Here is a 25,398-nt window from a genome sequence, read left to right on the forward strand (position 1 = left end):
AGTTAATTCTGAACCTATTGCTTTTAAAATTCTACACAGAAAGAGTGCTGTTTTCCCAAACACTTTTACTTTTCGTCTTATCTCAAATCAAGCTGAAATAATTTACACAAAACAATGTTAATGGAGGCTAGGACGGACTATATGTTTGGTGTTTTCTTGTCAGTATATGTTATTTGTTTTGTTTGTTTCTTTGTGGGTTTTTTGTTTGTTTAGCAAAGTAAAGAGACAGCAAATGAGATTTACATTTCAGCCAATGCGCGACAGATATAGTTCCACAAAAACTAGCTGTCCTTGTATTGTGTTGGCATCGCCACTGGTTTGACTGTTAGGTGATTCAATATTGAAAGGCGGCCAACTCCAATAATGATGGTGGAGAAATAGGGTTGATTTCTACAAATATGACTGAATGCCATACTATGCAGTGTATTGCCTCTCTGCTGTGGTTTAATGTGAGTTGTTTCCCTTTTGGGACCCCAAGATAGAAAGATAAACTCAATAGTGGAAAAACGTCACAGGGGTTACCCTCTTCTTTTATGGAAGAAAGGCAAATATTTTTGTTTTGGTCTAATTACTATATAGGCTGATGTCTGTATGAGAAGAGTTTAGACATTGTCAAATTTAGCTTCTATTGTGAGTGTAGACCCAATTTATTGCTTACTTGTCAGATTTCACAAACTGGAGCCAGTACTTGTGCGATTTATTTTTCTTGACGAACCGTACACACGAGACGGTCTCCCAATCTTTCATCCCCTCCTCTAGCATCTTAGTCTGAGCCGAATCTGACAATAAAGTTAGGTTTTGTATAACGATACCTCAAACACACATCCATTAATTAATCATTGGCTATTGGATGTCAAGCATGCGGCAATTCTAATAAATAGTCTCCAATTACAGAATACGGATTAATTAACCATCCACTATTGGGTGTCATACATTTGATAATTCTGACATGTAGTCTTTAGTTTAGGTTTCGTTTGTTTAACGACACCACTAGAGCACAATAATTAGTTGATAATTTGCTACTGGATACCAAAGTTTGATCATTTTCGTATACAGTCTCCTCAGGAGACTTGCTACATACAGGACAGCACATACCACAGCTTTTAATATACACTTATTGGGAAAGAGAAATCCCGCCGTCATCTAGGCCTACATAAAGCCATACAGATGGATGACTAACATGAGTTTGACGTAATTTCCATTCAAGAAGACACTGGTTGAGATTATATGATTAAGAGATTATTATCCTCGTGTTTTTCGGTATCGTCAATATCATATATTAGGAATAAAAGTTATATTATACTTGCGTCTTTGCGAGCCTCTGACGAGCATAATACATTATTTTTATTCCTAATATTATATATATATTGACAGATAAGTGTTACCAGGACAAGACAGGCTGTCAGATAAGTGTCACCAGGACAAGACAGGTTGTCAGATGAGTGTCAACAGGACAAGAGAGGTTGTCAGATAAGTGTCACCAGGACAAGATAGGTTGAGATATATTTGTCACCAGGACAAGACAGGTTGACAGATAAGTGTTACCAGGACAAGACAGGCTGTCAGATAAGTGTCACCAGGACAAGACAGGTTGTCAGATGAGTGTCAACAGGACAAGAGATATTGTCAGATAAGTGTCACCAGGACAAGATAGGTTGAGATATATTTGTCACCAGGACAAGACAGGTTGACAGATAAGTGTTATTAGGACAAGACAGGCTGCCAGATAAGTGTCACCAGGACAAGACAGGCTGCCAGATAAGTGTCACCAGGACAAGACAGGCTGCCAGATAAGTGTCACCAGGACAAGACAGGCTGCCAGATAAGTGTCACCAGGACAAGACAGGTTGACAGATAAGTGTCACCAGGACAAGACAGGCTGCCAGATAAGTGTCACCAGGACAAGACAGGTTGTCAGATAAGTGACACCAGGACAAGATAGGTTGTGAGATATGTGTCAACAGGACAAGACAGGCTGACAGATACGTGTCACCAGGACAAGACAGGTTGACAGCTAAGTGACACCAAGAGAAGACAGGTTGACAGTAAGTGTCACCAGGTTGTATATGGTATAGCGAAACATCCTTGAAATAGCTTTGACAGGCCCGTAGCCAATGTTTGTTTTTTTCTTTAATATGCCCCGGACGCCCCTAAGCAACCTCACCATAAGCGTAAACGACCCCCCCCCCCCCCCCCCCCCCCCCCCCCCCCCCCGCCCCATCAAAATCCTGGCTACGAGCCTGGTTGATACTTACTGTAATCTCCACTTTTTATTGTGTACGGTATTTGGTTGTTTGGCCAAAAATTTCCTTTTTCAAATGCTGCTCGTTTCCTATGAAAGACGAAAAATAAACTTTGATTTCGATTTGTTATCTTTGGGCAACATACAACACCCCCGCCCCCCCCCCTCCCCCCCCCCCGCACACACACACACACACACACACAATTGGAAGGTGTGTTGCATTGCTCATCGGAATATCAATCACATCAGAAAACAAAAATGGATCACATCACAAAAAGATGGGGCAAAGGAGGGATTGTATCAAAGGAGGGATTGTATCAAAGGAGGGATTGTATCAAAGGAGAGATTGTATCAAAGGTTAATTTGAGTTTTGCGAAGGTATATTAACCGAGTTCACACACAGAGTGAGATCAGCAGGAGGAGGAGAGGTGTGTTGGGGAGGGGGGATACAGATGAGATCGGCACGGAGGAGAGGTGTGTTGGGCAGGGGGGATACAGATGAGATCGGCACGGAGGAGAGGTGTGTTGGGGAGGGGGGATACAGATGAGATCGGCACGGAGGAGAGGTGTGTTGGGGAGGGGGGATACAGATGAGATAGGCACGGAGGAGAGGTGTGTTGGGGAGGGGGATACAGATGAGATCGGCAGGAGGAGGATAGGTGTGTTGCGGAGGGGGGATACAGATGAGATCGGCACGGAGGGGAGGTGTGTGGGAGGGGGAGGCGATACAGAGTGATATTGGCACTGAGGGGAGGTGTGGTGACGGGGGATACAGGGTGAGATCGGCACTGAGGGGAGGTGTGTGGGGGGAGGGGGATCGGCACGGAGTGGGGGGGGAGGGGAGGGAATACAAATGCTTAGACACGCAAGTTAGTTTTGTATAATGTCGACGATGAATTGAAAAAAATTAAAAATCTCATTAAGAAGGGCTCTTCAAAACGAACTGGGAATGGATTGGGGGTGGGTTGATTGGTCTGTGGAGGGAGGGATGGGTCACAAGACACGTCATTGCTTGAACAGTTTAGTGTATCCGAAAAACGTCAATGTACAATACACACAAAGACGTGAATTGCTGACACAATGTCCCTGGAGCCATTCGGATTGAATACTGAAGTGTGTTACGGATAATATGCTTCTTCAAATAATTATACTTACCTTCTAGGCATATTTTCCTTCCCACTATTTGAAGATCTTCTGTTCAATCCCGGTTCTAGGTTAGAACGAAGAAAAAGGGACTTAGAACATTATAATCCTAAGACGACGATATATAAGTCCTTTTTTTCTTCAAAAAATGAGTTCCATATACCATTTGGTGGTAATAAAGATTTCTGTCTCCTTATTTAAGAGATCATTTAGCTAAAAATAACTAAAAGTGAGTTATTGCCAATTCGTGTTTGCTCTATGTCCAAAAATGACAAAACGATCAGTACTTTAATGTTTTATGTCCTTTGATCAATCAGTTTTCTCAATGTCAGTCACGTGACTAGATGTGTATATCAAAATCAGCATGGCCATTGAATGGCATATTTGATGTCTTTTCTTAAACACATTAAAAAAAAATCAATGAAATTTAAATTTCATTGACTCCTATTGTTGGGAAACATTATTTTACTTCATTTTATTATGGAGATAGAACATTATATCTATAATCTTTGTCAACGTTACCATGCAGATAGAACATCATTTAACTTCTTTCAACATTACATGTTATAATTTGTTCTAAATACAAACAGTAAACACAAAAGAGCATGTTACGGAAAGCTCATAAAACATACCACCCTATTAAATAGCATTATCTGTCTTATTTATACATTTTCACATTATTTGAAATTAATGTTACAAGAGTTGTGAATAATACAAACAAAAACTACCCTTTTTGTGCACACTAACGTTTCCTTTTTATTAATCACCATTTGATCCATTTCAATCTTGATTTTATTAATATAACCTGTTGAAGTCAAGATTGTTACCTTTTGTTGTTTTTAATGTCATTTTAAAGAGTTAGCATCCCTAAAGTTATGAATTTGTTTTTCATTCGATTCAAATGATGTATGCAGTTTGGTTAGGTTACTTACACCAGCATGATTGTTACTAGAAAATAAAATGTTTCTCAGAAATAATCATCATAGAAATACATTTTGTTGTTATGATTTTATATAAATAAAAATGAACACCGAGCTCTTCTATTGTGTTCCGTTATATATTAAATATAATTTGCATATAAGTATGTTTCAATTTTTTTCTCTCATCAGTTGTACTTTAAATGCTATGGCCTTTGTTTTTAACTATAGACATGATTTGTATGCGCTTAAATATATGTTCTATGTTGTAAAACATTATAGTTCTAAAAGAATCAGTCAAGCTGTATGTCGTAATGTTCCAAGTCCAAATCAAATTTTACAATTTTATAAAGAATGCGATGTTTTGAAGCAGTGCCAGGTTAGAATAAGAATAAGAATAAGAATATTTAGGTAAACAGTTTATACCCAGCTGCGAAACCGCACACAGATAAATATTACATATGTAAGTTCCACCGAGTTAAAACTTTAACATCGTTTTTCCCGGTAACGAGTAAATGGGACATAGAACATTATAATCTTAAGACGACGATATATATATATATATATATATATATATATATATATATATATATATATATATATATATATATATATATATATATATATATATATATTAGAGCTGCAACAATTCGCTCACGTATTCGGTGCACGGAATACAGGCCATTTGTGATACCTATTCGTTATTCCGTACCCAAAGAACAGAATATATTCGTGTTTTGTTTTGTGGTTTTTAAAAAGATTTATTATTATTATAAACTATTATTAACTATTATTATTATTATTATTATTATTATTATTATTATACAGATTTCGAAAGACCACAGTTTGTCAGCTGAATATATAGAGAGAAGTATTTTAAGTCAACTATCCACTACCCAACGTACTCATGACTTGTTGGTTTATTTCTTTAAAGATGATAGCCGTAGCCCTATTACAACGTAAATGAACAATGGTTATACCAGTCGTGGTGCACTGGCTGGAACGAGAAATAGCGCAATGGGCCCACCGACGGGGATCGATCCCAGATCAACCGGCATCGAGGGAGCGCTTTACAATTGGGCTACGTCCAATGAACAATGGATAATAATGTGTAAGTAACAAAGCATTAACTTGTAATTATCGTTAACTGGTTATTTTTATTGGACTTTAACACATTTTGTTTAGAAGTTAGAACCAAGTATAACCGACCTATTACTTCGTATACCAACAAATAAGCCGACTACGCTTGGCGTGATTTTTACATTTCCTGTCATCACCAATTAATAAAATGATGGGGTTTTGGTTTCTTTCGTTGTTTGTTTGCCTATTTCAAGCAAAATAAGATAAAAAAAAAAAAAAAAATAGCGTGTAAAAATCGCGATACGTAAAACTGTACCGCGGTTCGTATTGAGCTGATCAGTTATCGAGGTATACCGGTTTATCATTGCAGCACTACTGTTTGACGGAAAAACCCCCCAGGAAATTCGCTGTTATCACATAGGTCACTCATTGAGACAAAGCATTACATACCACAGGTTTTGGTGTATAATTATGTTTGAGTAGATGACCTACCGCAAAGTGCCAGTCCAACACACAGCACCACCACAAACCAAGTGATTTTCATTCTGAAAAATCAGACAGGATATTTTACTCTTTTTTTCATATTTAAAGATAATTTAAAACAGTCTTTACACTTAAACACGACAATTTTCTAATATTTAGAAACAAATCTGAACAGTTTAAACTAACAAAGTTTGTTCTAATGGAACTGCAGAACAGATTCGCCCTAACTCTAACCTGATGACATGATGTCGTCAAATACCAGTAACACAAGATTTGTCCTAATGGAACTGCAGAACAGATTCGCCCTAACTCTACCCTGATGACATGATGTCGTCAAATAACAATAACACAAAGTTTGTTCTAATGGAACTGCAGAACAGATTCGCCCTAACTCTAACCTGATGACATGGTGTCGTCAAATATTTATTACTATCATTCCTTTCCTTTGTAGCCACTGTTAACATTCGTCATAAAGAACATCTGCAGTTTCTTGGCTGAAACAAGATCTATGCCGTGAAATCTGACGACAAAACCGTATTGCATTATCAAAATCATATTTCTGCACAAAAGAAAAAGTTGAAAGGGCGTTCCGAAAAGTGAATATTGCTTCCATGATCCACTTTTTGATGCTCAACCTTGGAAGGATCGCCAATCCCCTACGATATAGGTAACAGTGTTCATCATTCCTGCACCGCCTATAGGATGACTTCCACTTCAAAGACTTGCTTACAAAACCCAAACTTACACAGGATAGAGTGCAATGGAATATATGCAGCTTAATGGCATGCAGTCATCAATAACTAAAAACAGTGATGATACCAGGTGTTTGCGAAAGGTCAGCGTATCCTGTGGTACCCGCCTATACTGTCAAGCACTCGGTTTGAAGGCTAAAACAATCCATTGACAGGAGACGAGATTTGACGAGTCACAGGGGTGAAATGTCCACCACAGAGGGTGTATTCTTTCCCTCATCAATTTGTTCCATGCGCTAAATTAAGTCGTAGCACTAAACAAAACGAAAACGTATCAATGCAAAATGAACAAGATACGTTTTATAATGAAATGTTTAATAACACAATATCAATCTCAAACTATTGTCTCATAACCACAGTCGCTAATAGAGTTAGCTTCCCTAGTTAGTTATGAATAATCAGGTGATAGCGCATTGAATATACTGTATAATATGAAATGAACTTTGTTCCTGGTGGCCTAATGTGTACGTAATTTCTGGACTAGAGTAATCAACGGATTTAAGAACACAATTGAAATACATATAATACCAAATCAAAATGACATTCTAAAGCAATATAATAATCAGAATTTATCTTTATTGTGACGTCAGTGTTTCCAAAGTTAGTAATAACCAGTTTACCTTATTGTCATGTTAGTGTTTTAAAGTTAATACTATCCAGTTTGCCTGTATTCTAGTGTTGGCTTTTCAAAGTAAGCAATGACCATTTTAACTGTAGTGTGCTGTTAGCGTTTTAAAGGTAGTAATAACCAATTTACATGCATGGTAATGTCTGTGTTTTAAAGCAAATACTAATAATCAATTTACTTGCATTGCAATGTTAGAGTTTTAAAGTTATCAATAACCAGTTTACATGGATTGCAATGTCAGTGTCTTAAAGTTATCAATAACCAGTTTACCTGGATTGTAATGCCAGTGTTTTACAGAACTAGTAACCAGTGTATCTGGATTGCAATGTCAGTGTTTTACAGAACTAGTAACCGGTTTACCTCTATTGCAATGTCAGTGTTTTACAGAACTAGTAACCAGTTTACATATATTGCAATGTCAGTGTTTTACAGAACTAGTAACCAGTTTACCTGGATTGCAATGTCAGTGTTTTACAGAACTAGTAACCAGTTTACCTCTATTGCACTTTTAGTGTTTTACAGAACTAGCAACCAGTTTACCTGGATTGCAATGTCAGTGTTTTACAGAACTAGTAACCAGTTTACCTCTATTGCAATGTCAGTGTTTTACAGAACTTGTAACCAGTTTACTTCTATTCAGTGTTAGAGTTTTAAAGAACTAGTAACCAGTTTACCTCTATTGCAATGTTAGAGTTTTACAGAACTAGTAACCAGTTTACCTCTATTGCAATGTTAGAGTCTTAAAGAACTAGTAACCAGTTTACCTCTATTGCAATGATAGTGTTTTACACAACTAGTAACCAGTTTACGTACATTGCAATGTTAGAGTTTTACAGAACTAGTAACCAGTTTATGTAACCAGTTTATGTCATTGCAATGTTAGAGTTTTACAGAACTAGTAACCAGTTTACCTCTATTGCAATGTCAGTGTTTTACAGAACTAGTAACCAGTTTACCTCTATTCAATGTTAGAGTTTTACAGAACTAGTAACCAGTTTACCTCTATTACAATGTTACCAGTTTACCTCTATTGCAATGTCAGTGTGTTACAGAACTAGAAACCAGTTTACCTCTATTGCAATGTTACAGTTTTACAGAACTGGTAACCAGTTTACCTGGATTGCAATGTCAGTTATTTACAGAACTAGTAACCAGTTTACCTCTATTGCAATGTTAGAGAGACAGAGAGAGCGAGAGAGAGAGAGAGAGAGAGAGAGAGAGAGAGAGAGAGAGAGAGAGAGAGAGAGAGAGAGAGAGAGAGAGAGAGAGAGAGAGAGACAGAGAGAGACAGGTAAAGAGACAGAGACAGATCTGTTGTGATAAATATTCCTGGATGCAACCACAACGTTTGTAATGCAAGTGTTTAAAGTAAATAATAACCAGTTTACCTGCATTGTAATGTTGGTGTTTTAAAGTAAGTAATAACCAGTTTACCTGTGTTGTAATGTTGGTGTTTCAAAGTAAGTAATAACCAGTTTACCTGTATTGTAATGTTGGTGTTTCAAAGTAAGTAATAACCAGTTTACCTGTGTTGTAATGTTGGTGTTTCAAAGTAAGTAATAACCAGTTTACCTGTATTGTAATGTTGGTGTTTCAAAGTAAGTAATAACCAGTTTACCTGTGTTGTAATGTTGGTGTTTCAAAGTAAGTAATAACCAGTTTACCTGTATTATAGTCTTAGTGTAAAGTAAGTAATAACCAGTTTACCTGTGTTGTAATGTTGGTGTTTCAAAGTAAGTAATAACCAGTTTACCTGTATTGTAATGTTGGTGTTTCAAAGTAAGTAATAACCAGTTTACCTGTGTTGTAATGTTGGTGTTTCAAAGTAAGTAATAAACAGTTTACCTGTATTGTAATGTTAGTGTTTTAAAGCAAGTAATAACCAGTTTACCTGTATTGTAATGTTGGTGTTTTAAAGTAAGTAATAACCAGTTTACCTGCATTGCAATGTTGGTGTTTTAAAGTAAGTAATAACCAGTTTACCTGCGTTGTAATGTTGGTGTTTCAAAGTAAGTAATAACCAGTTTACCTGTTTTGTAATGTTGGTGTTTCAAAGTAAGTAATAACCAGTTTACCTGTTTTGTAATGTTGGTGTTTTAAAGTAAGTAATAACCAGTTTACCTGTGTTGTAATGTTGGTGTTTTAAAGTAAGTAATAACCAGTTTACCTGTGTTGTAATGTTGGTGTTTCAAAGTAAGTAATAACCAGTTTACCTGTTTTGTAATGTTGGTGTTTTAAAGTAAGTAATAACCAGTTTACCTGTGTTGTAATGTTGGTGTTTTAAAGTAAGTAATAACCAGTTTACCTGTGTTGTAATGTTGGTGTTTCAAAGTAAGTAATAACCAGTTTACCTGTGTTGTAATGTTGGTGTTTCAAAGTAAGTAATAACCAGTTTACCTGTATTGTAATGTTGGTGTTTCAAAGTAAGTAATAACCAGTTTACCTGTGTTGTAATGTTGGTGTTTCAAAGTAAGTAATAACCAGTTTACCTGTATTATAGTCTTAGTGTAAAGTAAGTAATAACCAGTTTACCTGTGTTGTAATGTTGGTGTTTCAAAGTAAGTAATAACCAGTTTACCTGTATTGTAATGTTGGTGTTTCAAAGTAAGTAATAACCAGTTTACCTGTGTTGTAATGTTGGTGTTTCAAAGTAAGTAATAACCAGTTTACCTGTATTGTAATGTTAGTGTTTTAAAGCAAGTAATAACCAGTTTACCTGTATTGTAATGTTGGTGTTTTAAAGTAAGTAATAACCAGTTTACCTGCATTGCAATGTTGGTGTTTTAAAGTAAGTAATAACCAGTTTACCTGCGTTGTAATGTTGGTGTTTCAAAGTAAGTAATAACCAGTTTACCTGTTTTGTAATGTTGGTGTTTCAAAGTAAGTAATAACCAGTTTACCTGTTTTGTAATGTTGGTGTTTTAAAGTAAGTAATAACCAGTTTACCTGTGTTGTAATGTTGGTGTTTTAAAGTAAGTAATAACCAGTTTACCTGTGTTGTAATGTTGGTGTTTCAAAGTAAGTAATAACCAGTTTACCTGTTTTGTAATGTTGCATGTGTTTTAAAGTAAATAATAACCAGTTTACCTGTGTTGTAATGTTGGTGTTTTAAAGTAAGTAATAACCAGTTTACCTGTGTTGTAATGTTGGTGTTTCAAAGTAAGTAATAACCAGTTTACCTGTGTTGTAATGTTGGTGTTTCAAAGTAAATAATAACCAGTTTACCTGTGTTGTAATGTTGGTGTTTCAAAGTAAGTAATAACCAGTTTACCTGTGTTGTAATGTTGGTGTTTCAAAGTAAGTAATAACCAGTTTACCTGTTTTGTAATGTTGGTGTTTCAAAGTAAGTAATAAACAGTTTACCTGTATTATAGTCTTAGTGTAAAGTAAGTAATAACCAGTTTACCTGTGTTGTAATGTTGGTGTTTCAAAGTAAGTAATAACCAGTTTACCTGTGTTGTAATGTTGGTGTTTCAAAGTAAGTAATAAACAGTTTACCTGTATTATAGTCTTAGTGTAAAGTAAGTAATAACCAGTTTACCTGTGTTGTAATGTTGGTGTTTCAAAGTAAGTAATAACCAGTTTACCTGTGTTGTAATGTTGGTGTTTCAAAGTAAGTAATAACCAGTTTACCTGTGTTGTAATGTTGGTGTTTCAAAGTAAGTAATAACCAGTTTACCTGCGTTGTAATGTTGCTGTTTCAAAGTAAGTAATAACCAGTTTACCTGTTTTGTAATGTTGGTGTTTTAAAGTAAGTAATAACCAGTTTACCTGCGTTGTAATGTTGGTGTTTCAAAGTAAGTAATAACCAGTTTACCTGTGTTGTAATGTTGGTGTTTTAAAGTAAGTAATAACCAGTTTACCTGCGTTGTAATGTTGGTGTTTCAAAGTAAGTAATAACCAGTTTACCTGTTTTGTAATGTTGGTGTTTCAAAGTAAGTAATAAACAGTTTACCTGTGTTATAGTCTTAGTGTAAAGTAAGTAATAACCAGTTTACCTGTATTATAGTCTTAGTGTAAAGTAAGTAATAACCAGTTTACCTGTATTATAGTCTTAGTGTAAAGTAAGTAATAACCAGTTTACCTGCGTTGTAATGTTGGTGTTTTAAAGTAAGTAATAACCAGTTTACCTGTGTTGTAATGTTGGTGTTTCAAAGTAAGTAATAACCAGTTTACCTGTGTTGTAATGTTGGTGTTTCAAAGTAAGTAATAACCAGTTTACCTGTGTTGTAATGTTGGTGTTTCAAAGTAAGTAATAACCAGTTTACCTGTATTATAGTGTTAGTGTTTTAAAGCAAGTAATAACCAGTTTACCTGTATTATAATGTTGGTGTTTTTAAGTAAGTAATAACCAGTTTACCTGTATTGTAATATTACTGGGGTTTTTAAGTAAATAATAAACAGTTTACCTGTATTATAATGTTAGTGTTTTAGAGTAAGTAATAACCAGTTTACCTGTATGATAGTGTTAGTGTTTTAGAGCAAGTAATAACCAGTTTACCTCTGTTGTAATGTTAGTGTTTTAAAGTAAGTAATAACCAGTTTACCTGTTTTGTAATGTTGGTGTTTTAAAGTAAGTAATAACCAGTTTACCTGTATTATAGTGTTAGTGTTTAAAAAGTAAGTAATAACCAGTTTACCTGTGTTGCTGTTTTGGTGTTTCTAATTTAATTTCCACAACCACCGTACCTGTTTTGTCATGTGCGTGTTGCATAAGTAAATAATAACCAGTTTACCTATGTTGTAATGTTGGTCGTTTTAAAGTAGCCGTATGAACTGTTTACCTTGCATGTAATGTTTTTTTGAAAGTAAGTAATAACCAGTTTACCTGTGTTGTAATGAATATTTTTCACAGTAAGCATAACCATTTACTGTGTTGTAATGTGTCACGTTTCAAAGTAAGTAATAAACAGTTTACCTGTGTTGTAATGTTGGCTTTTCAAAGTAAGTAATAACCAGTTTACCTGTGTTGTAATGTTACTGTTTTTAAGTAAATAATAACCAGTTTACCTGTGTTATAATGTTGGTGTTTTAGAGTAAGTAATAACCAGTTTACCTGCATTATAATGTTAGTGTTTTAGAGTAAGTAATAACCAGTTTACCTGTATTATAGTGTTAGTGTTTTAGAGTAAGTAATAACCAGTTTACCTCTAGTATAATGTTAGTGTTTTAAAGTAAGTAATAACCAGTTTACCTGTAGTGTAATGTTAGTGTTTTAAAGTAAGTAATAACTATTTTACCTGTATTATAGTATTTGTCACGGGGATCCTATAATACCCGTAACTGAATAAAACACGATTATCCAAATATCTCTTCTAACTGTATATCTATTAGATCTCTCTGTATCGGGCAGTCCAATACCCGAGTGGCTCGGCTCTAAGTATAATCATATATAAGATATTATACAAAGTATATACTATAGCACGTTTAGTTCACTAGGAAACACAACAAAACACAATACTCTTTGGAATCTGTATTAACACTACGCTGACAAATGTACTTGCCGCAGTAGTTAATTAACAACAACAAATAATAACAACCCAGAGCTAAACACTTAATTAGTGTCAAGTTTACACAATATTCTAATCACTTCACCGTGATACAACACCCACACGCGTGATAATTAAGAAACGCTGCCTGGGGAACTAAATTAATAAAGGAATTACAACTCTATTCCTAACTGGTTAATTTTTAATTAACCCTTAACTACTCATTCAGTAACCTTGTAATACAGAATTAACATTGGTACCTATCACAATAAAGACAATAACCTACAGTTTACCTAGGTCCTCTAGGATGACCGGCTAAGCTTTAATAATTTTAGAACAGTGAAGCTTACAATTTACTTCGTCAGATTACCGGAAACACTGTCTAAATAATATTGGTATAATACAGTATTAAAATATTTAAAGTCACATCAATCGAATCAAGGTTATACAACAGAGCAGACACATATATTTACCACGTCCGGACTGAACTTATATAGATCGTTCAGTGGACGACGTCCGATCCCCTGGATACTTCCAAATGTTTCTCCCCGATATATCTAAAATCCTAGCTATTTATTATAAAATCCCAGACTGGTCCGGAGACAATACGCGGGACCGAATCTTATCATGTGAATTTCCACCACTCCCAGAGTCGATATATTTTCTTAGAAGCCTAGACTGATCGTCGCCTAGTTCGCTAGAGATTCCATGGTCGCGCGGAGGTATTACGTAACCACTCTCCACATGGCCTCCAAAACTGGTCTGGGTGTGTATTAGGGTGCACGGTCGCGCGGAGGTATTACGTAACTACTGGCCACATGGCCTCCATACCTGGTCTAAGTGCATATTGGGAACAGCTCGACCACCGTCGCGCGGGGGTATTACGCAACCAAGCCGCACACGGCCCTCTAAAACAATTAACATCGCCACAGGCGAAAAGATAAGAGCATGTACCGTCACAGTATTATTGTTTAAAAGAAAATAATAACCAGTTTACCTTTCCTTCTAGTTCTGGTCCTTCTAATTTATTTCCACACAGACAGTGCCTGTTTTGATCATGTGCGAGCTGCATAATGAATATTTATCTACTTACATATCACTTACTATCTCGCGTTTGAGCCGTATTGAACTGACACGTTGCATCGTAACGCAACGTCAACAGCTAATTATAACGTGTGACAAAACGCTTTGCTGTCCTTCAACAAATAGATAACATCTTTATTCATACTGAGTTTAATTCCGCAAATACGACGAAGGCAATGCCAGTAATCGTCAAATTGTGTAACGAATATCTCGCAGATTTAGAAACGTACATGATACATGAACATGCAGTTAGAATCGGCACTCTCAGCATTTTTATGTTAGAAATAAAAATGCATTGGTGGTATTCGGTGTGTACGATTTTCACAATTTTGCTGGTTATAATGTCCTGAATTAGATTTTTCACTTGGTAATGTTTCATCTGTTTATTTCCACATTACGTTGCTTGTCATACAACGTCATAAGATTACGTGACGTCACTAAATCCCATCAGGTTTAACGCATTGCGGGGAAATCATAAACATTGGGGTATTTCGATTCTGATAAACAAAGAAGGAATGTACGAGTCTTAGGATACCTCCACTTAGTGCCGATCTCACTCTGTATCCCCCTCCCCCCACACCTGCCCTCAGTGCCGATCTCACTATGTGTGTGTGAACTTGGTTAATTTACCTTCGGAAAACTTAAATTAACCTTTGATTCCATCCCTCCTTTGCCCCATTTGTTTCTGATGTGATCCATTTTTTCTGATGTGATTGATATTCCGATGGGCAATATAATACACCGTCCAATGTTGTGTTTGTGTGCGTGCGCTATATTTGTTCCTTCGTCTTCTTTTATGTTGCCCAAAGGGAAAAAACTAAAATCAAAGTTTATTGTTCGTCTTTCACAGGAAACGAGCAGCATTTATAAAAGGAATAGTTTGGCTAAACAATCAAATACCGTACATAATAAAAAGTGGAGATTTTAGTAAGTATCAACGCTGGATCAAGTATTCATTGTAAAGGTTTTAGCCAATAAATGTATATTTGATTTTAAATGGACAACGTGTTCTAATTGACGAATAATAATAATATAATAATAATAATAATAATAATAATAATAATAATAAAAATAATATAATATAAAATAAGGTTTATTGGACGGTGTATTATATTGCCCATCGGAATATCAATCACATCAGAAAAAATGGATCACATCAGAAACAAATGGGGCAAAGGAGGGATGGAATCAAAGGTTAATTTAAGTTTTCCGAAGGTAAATTAACCAAGTTCACACACACATAGTGAGATCGGCACTGAGGGCAGGTGTGGGGGGAGGGGGATATATATATATGTGTGTGTGCGTGTATATATATTAGGAATAAATAAAACGTATTGTGTTCGCCAGAGGCTCGTAAAGAGGTAAGCATAATACAACTTTTATTCCTATTGTATGATATTGACGATACCGACACATACGAGGGTAATAATCTCTTTATGATTTCTCTTTCCCAATAAGCGTATATTAAAAGCTGTGGTATGTGCTGTTCCGTGTGTGGCAAAATGCATTCAAACTAAACAAAACGAATATGTAGGAAGTATCCTGAGGAGACTTTATGCGGAAATGATGAAAGTTTGGCATCCAGTAGCAAATTATCAACTAATTAATGTGCTTCCGTGGTGTCGTTAAACAAATGAAACCTAAAATAAAGACTACATGTCAGAATTATCAAATGTCTGACATCCAATAATGGATGATTAATTAGTCCATATTCTGTAATTGGAGACTATGCGTCAGAATTGCCGTATGATTCACATCCAATAGCTAATGATGATTTAATCGATGTGCGTTTGAAGTATCGCTATACAAAAGCTAATTTCATTATCAGATCCGGGACACACTGCGATGATAAAGGCGGGGGATGAAAGATTGGGAGACCGTCTCGTGTGTACGATTCGTCAAGAAAAATTACTCGCACAAGTACTGGATCCAGTTTGTGAACTCTGACTTGTAAGCAATACCGTAATGTGGCTTGGGTCTAGAACTAGCAGGACTGTTTTGGCAAACCAAATTTACTTTGGACCACCAGATTCCTAAAGTCTCTAATCAGATGGCCTACTAGATTTTCCCCACCAATAAACTGGGTCTACACTCACAACAGAAGCTTAATTTGACAATGTGTAAACCCTTGTCATACAAGCATCAGCCTATATAGCAATTATACAAAAAGCACCCAATGTTTTCCTCTCTTCACAAAAAGAAGAGTCTAACCCCTGTGACGTCTTTCCACTATTGAATTTATCTTTCTATCGTGGGGTCCAAGAAGGAAACAACTCAGATTAAAGGGACATTCCTGAGTTTGCTGCATTGTAAGATGTTTCTCTTAAAGGGACATTCCTGAGTTTGCTGCATTGTAAGATGTTTCTCTTAAAAGGACATTCCTGAGTTTGCTGCATTGTAAGATGTTTCTCTTAAAGGGACATTCCTGAATTTGCTGCATTGTAAGATGTTTCTCTTAAAGGACATTCCTGAGTTTGCTGCATTGTAAGATGTTTCTCTTAAAAGGGCATTCCTGAGTTTGCTGCATTGTAAGATGTTTCTCTTAAAGGGACATTCCTGAGTTTGCTGCATTGTAAGATGTTTCTCTTAAAGGGACATTCCTGAGTTTGCTGCATTGTAAGATGTTTCTCTTAAAGGGACATTCCTGAGTTTGCTGCATTGTAAGATGTTTCTCTTGAAGGACATTCCTGAGTTTGCTGCATTGTAAGATGTTTCTCTTAAAGGGATATTCCTGAGTTTGCTGCATTGTAAGATGTTTTTCTTAAAGGACATTCCTGAGTTTGCTGCATTGTAAGATGTTTCTCTTAAAGGGACATTCCTGAGTTTGCTGCATTGTAAGATGTTTCTCTTAAAGGACATTCCTGAGTTTGCTGCATTGTAAGATGTTTCTCTTAAAGGACATTCCTGAGTTTGCTGCATTGTAAGATGTTTCTCTTAAAAGGACATTCCTGAGTTTGCTGCATTGTAAGATGTTTCTCTTAAAGGGACATTCCTGAATTTGCTGCATTGTAAGATGTTTCTCTTAAAGGACATTCCTGAGTTTGCTGCATTGTAAGATGTTTCTCTTAAAAGGGCATTCCTGAGTTTGCTGCATTGTAAGATGTTTCTCTTAAAGGGACATTCCTGAGTTTGCTGCATTGTAAGATGTTTCTCTTAAAGGGACATTCCTGAGTTTGCTGCATTGTAAGATGTTTCTCTTAAAGGGACATTCCTGAGTTTGCTGCATTGTAAGATGTTTCTCTTGAAGGACATTCCTGAGTTTGCTGCATTGTAAGATGTTTCTCTTAAAGGGATATTCCTGAGTTTGCTGCATTGTAAGATGTTTTTCTTAAAGGACATTCCTGAGTTTGCTGCATTGTAAGATGTTTCTCTTAAAGGGACATTCCTGAGTTTGCTGCATTGTAAGATGTTTCTCTTAAAGGGACATTCCTGAGTTTGCTGCATTGTAAGATGTTTCTCTTAAAGGACATTCCTGAGTTTGCTGCATTGTAAGATGTTTCTCTTAAAGGACATTCCTGAGTTTGCTGCATTGTAAGATGTTTCTCTTAAAGGGACATTCCTGAGTTTGCTGCATTGTAAGATGTTTCCGACTAATAAAATATTTCTATGATTAAACTTACATATTAAATATATTTTCTTGTTTCGAATATCAGTGTCTGTATATTCAATGTGTTTCTGGCCGTATTAATATTTGTAAGAAGCCCAAACAGGATTTTGTCTGCAAATAATTTCGTACGTATTTTAGGAAATAAAACGAAATTTAGACTGGTACAAATATTAGAACGATCAGAAACACGTTTAACATACAGCCACTAATATTGCATGCAATAAAATATAAACTGACGATCAAAAGAAAGTATACCAATTATTTTTTCAAAGTATTAAAATCAACACAAAATACAAGTTGATGCAAATGTTATATTTTGAAAGTATAATAATTTAGCGAAAAATAAACACGAGTAGACTCAATAAAACCCATAAAATGATAATATCACAGTGCACAACAGCACCAGGGGTGAGATGTGCGATTTCATAATGGACCACTCATAACGAAGGTGAATAAATTTGACCACAAAGAACATGTTTCAATAGCGTGTATGTCCACCATGTGCAAGTATGCAAGCATGGACCCGACGTCGGACAGAGTTTGTTAGGCGCCTAATGGCGAAATCAGGTATTGCCCTCCACTCCTGCCTCTGTGCCTGTACCAACTGATCCCTGTTCAGTGGAGGGTTAGGACGACGTCGAATTCGCTGGCCAAGATGATCCCACAAATGTTCTATCGGTGACAGGTCAGGTGAATGGGCTGGCCATAGCAAAACATTGACGTTGTTTGTGGCGAAGAACTGTTGCACCACACGAGATGTGTGAGGTCTGGCATTGCCCTGTTGAAACAAGAGTCTAGGATGGTGTTGCAAGAACGTTAACAGGACGGGACGTAAAATATGGTTGATGTAACGGTGTGCGTTAAGATTTCTCCGTCAATGACAATAAGGTCTGTCCGCTGTTGGCCACAGATATCGCCCCAAACCATCACAGATCCACCATCAAACTGTTCAGTCTCCTGAACACAGCACGGAGCTGTTCTCTCTCCTGCACGTCGGTATATCCCAGTCCTGCCATCAGCTCTGAGTAACTGGAACCTGCTCTCATCAGAAAAAGAGTACACGTTGCCAGTTCCGATGTTGCCAACGTTGAAACTGACGTGCCCAACGTAAACGTCGAAATCGATGTTGCCTCGTCAATGTCATCCCTCTGAATGGTCGATAGGCCCTTATACCATGCTGTCGTGGTCGACGACGTACAGTGTGACGACTGATGACATGTCCAAGGCCAGTCGCTGCAGATGACGTCACAGTGAGGAATCTGTTACGTAAGTGTAAGATACGGAGATGGCGGTCCTCGTTGGCTGTTGTGACGCGGGGTCTTCCACTTCGTGGTCTGTCTGTAGTCCTGCCAGTCACCCTGTAACGCTGTATTAACCTGGTGATCGTCAGTTTTGTGCAATTCAGGATTCTTGCCACATAGGCATAACTCGCACTCTCTTGCACCATACCAATAGCTTTCTCTCTCTCTCTCTCTCTCTCTCTCTCTCTCTCTCTCTCTCTCTCTCTCTCTCTCTCTCTCTCTCTCTCTCTCTCTCTCTCTCTCTCTCTCTCTCTCTCTCTCTCTCTCTCTCTCTCTCTCTCTCTCTCTCTCTCTTTTTCTTCAGCAGTTAGCCTTGCCATGGTCTCTGGTGTTTTACTGTTGACTGAGGCATGTTCTAAGCAATGGCACCCTTTTTTATACCCTTATGTGCACGAGTATCATGTTTCTCTTGCAGTATAAATTTGATGAATAAACTCATTTTGACGTGCGACATCGCCCAAACGCAGCAATGTGCGACTATTCGTCATTGATTGCATTATAACGAACCATACTGGAACCTATCTAACCTTCCATGAACGTGTATTGTGTTTATTTATAATAAAAATAATTGGTATACTTTCTTTTGATCGTCAGTTTATTTGATATGTAATTACAATCGTCTCTGTTAGTCGATAACATCTTAAACATTGCAGCAAACTCGGGAATGTCCCTTTAAATCACAGCAGAGCGGCAACCCACTACATGGTATGGCATTCAGTCCTATATGTACGGATCAACCCTATTTCTTTACCATCATTATTGGAGTTGGCCGCTTTTCAGTATTGCATCACCTATATGTCAAATCAACCCTTTTCTCCACCATCATTATTGGAGTTGGCCGCCTTTCAATATTGCATCACCTATATGTCAAACCAACCCTTTTCTCCACCATCATTATTGTAGTTGGCCGCCTTTCAATATTGCATCACCTATATGTCAAATCAACCCTTTTCTCCACCATCATTATTGGAGTTGGCCGCCTTTCAATATTGCATCACCTATATGTCAAATCAACCCTTTTCTCCACCATCATTATTGTAGTTGGCCGCCTTTCAACATTGCATCACCTATATGTCAAATCAACCCTTTTCTCCACCATCATTATTGGAGTTGGCCGCCTTTCAACATTGCATCACCTATATGTCAAATCAACCCTTTTCTCCACCATCATTATTGGAGTTGGCCGCCTTTCAACATTGCATCACCTATATGTCAAATCAACCCTTTTCTCCACCATCATTATTGGAGTTGGCCGCCTTTCAACATTGCATCACCTATATGTCAAACCAACCCTTTTCTCCACCATCATTATTGGAGTTGGCCTCCTTTCAATATTGCATCACCTATATGTCAAATCAACCCTTTTCTCCACCATCATTATTGGAGTTGGCCTCCTTTCAATATTGCATCACCTATATGTCAAATCAACCCTTTTCTCCACCATCATTATTGTAGTTGGCCGCCTTTCAACATTGCATCATTAACCGTCAAATCAGTGGTGATGCCAACACAATAAAATAAAGGAAAGGATAGCAGGTTTCTGTGGAACTATATCCGTTGCTCATTGGCTGAAGTATAAATCTCATTTGCTGTCTGTTTACTTTGCACAAAAACAAAACAAATAACATATAATGACAAAAAAACACCAAACATATAGTCCGTCCTAGCCTCCATTAACATTGTTTTGTGTCAATGATTTCAGCTTGATTTGAGATAAGACGTAAATTAGAAGTGTATTTTTGTGTACAATTTTAAAAGCAGTAGGTTCAGAAGTAACTCAAATGTGTCGTACCTAACATAGTACGAACCGGACTACAGAAATATCTGTTAGTCTGGACTGCTACATGAACTCAGTAGCAATGACAAAGGGGGGGGGGGGGGGGGGGGGGGGGGGGGGGGGGGAGGGGGGTGTCAAAAGGCTGAAATATTCTGAATTACATTGTGCATCTCATTATTATTATTCACCGAAATACGTAACATGAAGTTGATATTACATAACACGAAGTTGATATTACATAACACGAAGTTGATATTACATAGCATGAATTGATATTACATAGCTTGGAGTTGATATTACATAGCATGAGTTGATATTGCATAACATGAAGTTGATATTACATAGCATGAATAGATATTACATGACATGAAGTTGATATAACATAGCATGAAGTTGATATTACATAGCATGAATTGATATTACATAACATGAAGTTGATAATACATAGCATGAATTGATATTACATAACATGAATATGGCATTACATAACATGGAGTTGATATTACATAGCATGAAGTTGATATTACATAGCATAAATTGATATTACACAACATGAAGTTGATATGACATAGCATGAAGTTGATATTACATAACATGAAGTTGATATTACATAGCATGAAGTTGATATTATATAACATGAAGTTGATATTACATAACATGAAGTGCCATCGTACTACCCATCCTTTCAACGGTCAAGTATGCAAGTAAGTCAAATAACTGTTGTTTGTTGTCTGAATTTCTGAGGAAATCCTTCCAATTTCTGGGCAGTGCACGTGATAACCGGACAACCATCTTCACCCCTGTACCCCGTTTCTGTCGCGTCTGTTCTTTCAAGCTATCGTTTACGTATATATCCCAAATAACATCAAGATGGGTAGCATTAACTGTTGTGACTTGTTTGGTGAGATGAGGAGCAAACGTGTTCGAATAGTACTGGTCAAATGTTTTCAGTTCTTTTTGGGGTTGCAAGATGTTAACGAGTGCAGCTCCGTCAATGATCAAACCATCACATGTGACACGGTTGCTTGCTGTGTTGTCAGCATTGTCTGGCACAGTTTCCAACAGTCCGAGCAGGTCAGCTTTCTGCCCAAGATAGAGATCACCATCTGCAGACAAGGCAAGAGGAAATGGTTGATTATCACGTTGAAAGCATGTATCTAGATCTAGCTGACGGTTCTAGCTGACGATGAACAATCTGGAGAACATGTCTTTATCCTTAAACTGGATTTGCTCATGGGCTTGATCAATTCCAATCGCCGAAAATGGCCTATGAGTTTTACAGATAGCAAAGTCTCCGGTGAGAAATCTTTGGTAGATGGCAGGTGCAGTAGTTTCGTGTTCGACAAGGTCTTTCACATGTACCGAACGCCAACGCGAGTTGTTTTGGTGGTCCATTACGAAAAACCATGGTAGCATCTTCTTCAGTGAAGTGAGGTACAAACCAAAGTTGCGTTGACGAATCGAGCGGACAAATGTGAAGAGAAGCTTCAAGAGCTGAAGTGATATGAGCCAATACTTGAACAGTGGATGTTGTTTAGCTTCTTCCGAACACCAATCTTCAAATGCAACTTGCTCGCTGTTTTCGTCGAACAAAAACAATATAGTTTGACACCAGAATCATCCAGTCTCAATAGAAAAAAGAAAGAAATGTTTTATTTAACGACGCACTCAACACATTTTAATTACGGTTATATGGCGTCAGACATATGGTTAAGAAACAGTTTCAATAGTTTTTCAAGTTCCCAAAAAATGACAGCCATCTTGGAAAGTGGCCGTTACTGATCACAATATTCGATTTTCCAAATTTTAAACCTCGTAATCTGTCTTACTATGGTCAAAAACATAAATCGACACCAGGATTGTGAAAATTGGTTAATTAATGTTTTTTTTTTTTAAATAATGGCGTCCATTTTCGAAAATGTCCGCTACGGGTCGCTATGTTGGATTTTCGAAATTACAAACCCAATATTCAGTTTTAGAGTTGTCAAAAACATATGAATAGACACTAAGATCAATGAAATCGGTTATTTCTATCATTTTTAGTGTTAGCACCTCGAAAAACGGTGGCCATTTTGAAAAATGGCGGCCATCTTGAAAATAGTGCCCGGATGAGTGGGCACCCCTTCTGAGATTGAAGCCATATATGTTACCTTCAATCCCTGAAAGTTTCATAAAATCTTCATAATATTTATGAAAATTGGTATCTGGGAGCCGGACTACTAGCCCTACTTTATTTTTCAAATTTTACTAAATAATAGTAATAATCAGATTGATTGTAAACATATTTTATTGTACAAAGAACAAAAGAATTGGGCAGATACAATATATTTGGCGACCTACATTACTTATCTGTACATATAAACTACATGTATACATTCAAGGATAACCAGTGTAAGGAAATGTATTGTATACAAAAGAATGTAAAGGAAAGAAAAAACATATGATACAAAAGATTACACAAAGAGTACATCACGTGCAGTTAAATTCGCTATCACTTTTACAAATAATCCTTTTGGTAATTTAAATAATACTGTATTAATCAAAACGATGAGGTTTATATATATATATATATATATATATATATATATATATATATATATATATATATATATATATATATATATATATTTGAACATAAGTAAATATTTCTTTATTATTGGCATCGCTTAATGTGTTTCTACCATATAACAGTAACTGTAAATCTATTGGTTAAAAAAGCTGTAAGGAATTACATAGAATCAGTCTCTGTTGTTCATATTGTTTACATTGTAAGAACAAATATCAGATATGCCACCTAAACAGGGAGATAGTGCTTAAAAACACTAGCATTGGGGGTTGAGGTGGGGGCAGGATCTTCATATTTACTACATAGAGTGAAACATTTGACAATTTGTTTTCACTGGCCTTCGGACATGGCAGTAGTAGTTATTTGCTAGCCCGATATTGCATATCACTAGCCATGGGAGTGGGGCTGCCATAATCTAGAAGCCATGTTTAATGATTTCTTTGTTCAAGCGTGAACCTATTTGCGATAACCTGAGTGCATATCGCATTTCTAGGGTTAAGGCTTGCAAAGAGTTCAGACAGAGAAAGAAATCATCTCCAAACTGAATTCTCTAACATCTGTGAAAGCTTTCTGGAATACAGCCCGTGAGATCAAAGGAAAACGAATCCAGTAATACAGTTCACCATTTGTCTGTCAATGATATGAACAGAACCCGTAAGATCAAGAAAAACGAATCCAGTAATCCAGTTCATCATTTGTCTGCCAGTAATATGAATAGCACGTCTCACTGTGATATTTCGAAGACAACTTTTGTCATGACTCAATACAGCTGTGTCTACTTATATTTGAGAAATAAAGCTGAAAAGCAGCCTATTAATTGTTCATCTGAAAATGCTGATGTATAAAGCATGTCCTCTGTAGAGGAATTGCAGAATGTTTTTTGCACAGCCCATTATATTAAGTACGAACAGATAAAATTCATTTTCATTTAGCTAAAACACAATCAGGATTTATGATGACTTTCCTCCAGGTTGGAGGAAACCAATTGTCATTCATATCCACAATCCTGGTAAGGATTCAACAAATTCTACTGCTTCTGATGGTTCTTGTAAAACTAAACAAATCAGGATTTATGATGACTTTCCTTCTGATTCAACCAATCCTACAAGTTGCATTTGTAAAACCATGGAACGAATGATCAATCATAGCTTTTTCTGCTATCTTGTATCTCACAAATTGCTTAATAATGTGCATTGAAGATTCAGATCTAGACTAGCATGGTTGACTACTAATTTTACTTCTGTTATGCTTTAAACAGAGTGGAATAACCATCCTTCAGAGAAACTTCCAAAATAAAATTGGGAAGAAATACATAAGCTGGCTCGACATAAAAAGCGTCAATTTAGCATACCCATGCAACAGTGAGTTTTTAGTCTACCCAACGAAATTACATTTTGCGAATGTTAGTGTGTAATGGTAAAACTGAAGTAAAAAAACAACATATGATTAAGTTTTAAACCCATACCAATCATAATAACATTTTAAAAATGTTACGAAACGTTTTTGAACAAATTATCAGCTGAATAGAATAGATGTTTAACGATACCCCAGCATGAAAAATACATCGGCTACTGGGTGTCAACCTACAATACGTGCAAAAATAATGTGATGATACAGATAGGTCAAATTAATTTTTAGAATAAAAATAAGTATCTCGAAGTAATTGTAATAAAAGTGCTGGGTTGAGTCGACAATGCTGTACACGGAGTTTAAAAGCAGAATTGTGGTTGTTTCTCCTTTGATGTCCCATCAGACACATCCATATCTGTATTAAAATCAACTAGTTTTAACCCACACAGTTTCATGGCAATTTATAAGGACACTTTTTTATTTGTACTCAGATAAAACAAAAAAAAATTTTTTTGAGTTGGTATGGGTTTGAAAGGTAATAATATGCTTTCATATGCATTGTAACATTATTCATTATGTTAAATGACAATCCATCTGTTCTCTTTTGACGCAAACGGACTATATCGTATATTACTACAGTTATTAGTGTTCTTATGATTATAATTGCTGCTGCTACCACTACTAATAATGTTCTTAATACTGTCATAAGAGATGTCACTGCTACTATTATTATTATTATTGCTACTGCTACCACCATTATTAATGTTCTTACTACTGTCACTAATGATGCTAGTACTACTATTATTATTGTTGCTGCTGCTACCACTACTATTATTAATGTTCTTACTACTGTCATTAATGATGCCACTGCTACTATTATTATCATTGCTGCTACCACTATTATTAATGTTCTTACTACTGGCATTGATGATGCTAGTACTACTATTATTATCATTGCTGCTGCTACCACTATTATTAAT

The 25,398-nt window shown here is 36.4% G+C and overlaps 3 protein-coding genes across 5 annotated transcripts in view; 2 read left to right on the plus strand and 1 right to left on the minus strand.

The window, feature by feature from the left end:
- LOC121373223 (blastula protease 10-like) overlaps nucleotides 1-13,797 on the minus strand; it is a 117,806-nt gene extending 104,009 nt beyond the window's left edge. The window contains exons 1-5 of one of the 3 annotated variants that reach the window (XM_041499715.1): nucleotides 13,732-13,796; nucleotides 5,875-5,927; nucleotides 3,398-3,452; nucleotides 2,256-2,332; nucleotides 659-779 (exon numbers count right to left, since the gene is read on the minus strand). In XM_041499715.1, the coding sequence (XP_041355649.1) occupies nucleotides 659-779; nucleotides 2,256-2,332; nucleotides 3,398-3,452; nucleotides 5,875-5,926 (305 nt within the window). In that variant the 5' untranslated portion in view covers nucleotide 5,927; nucleotides 13,732-13,796. Of the gene's footprint in view, nucleotides 1-658; nucleotides 780-2,255; nucleotides 2,333-3,397; nucleotides 3,453-5,874; nucleotides 5,928-13,731 lie in introns of all 3 variants that reach the window. The other 2 variants (XM_041499714.1, XM_041499713.1) reach the window with 2 other exon arrangements.
- LOC121373226 (desert hedgehog protein A-like) overlaps nucleotides 8,529-25,398 on the plus strand; it is a 25,482-nt gene continuing 8,612 nt past the window's right edge. Inside the window, exon 1 of the mRNA XM_041499717.1 lies at nucleotides 8,529-8,613. Within this exon, the coding sequence (XP_041355651.1) occupies nucleotides 8,599-8,613 (15 nt within the window). The 5' untranslated portion in view covers nucleotides 8,529-8,598. The remainder of the gene's footprint in view (nucleotides 8,614-25,398) is intronic.
- Nucleotides 14,711-25,398, plus strand: part of LOC121373225 (zinc metalloproteinase dpy-31-like) — a 102,194-nt gene continuing 91,506 nt past the window's right edge. The window contains exon 1 of the mRNA XM_041499716.1: nucleotides 14,711-14,744. The gene's annotated coding sequence lies outside the window, so the exon portion shown is untranslated. The remainder of the gene's footprint in view (nucleotides 14,745-25,398) is intronic.

The sequence above is a fragment of the Gigantopelta aegis genome, chromosome 5, assembly GCF_016097555.1.
Source record: "Gigantopelta aegis isolate Gae_Host chromosome 5, Gae_host_genome, whole genome shotgun sequence".
Taxonomy (NCBI): domain Eukaryota; kingdom Metazoa; phylum Mollusca; class Gastropoda; order Neomphalida; family Peltospiridae; genus Gigantopelta; species Gigantopelta aegis.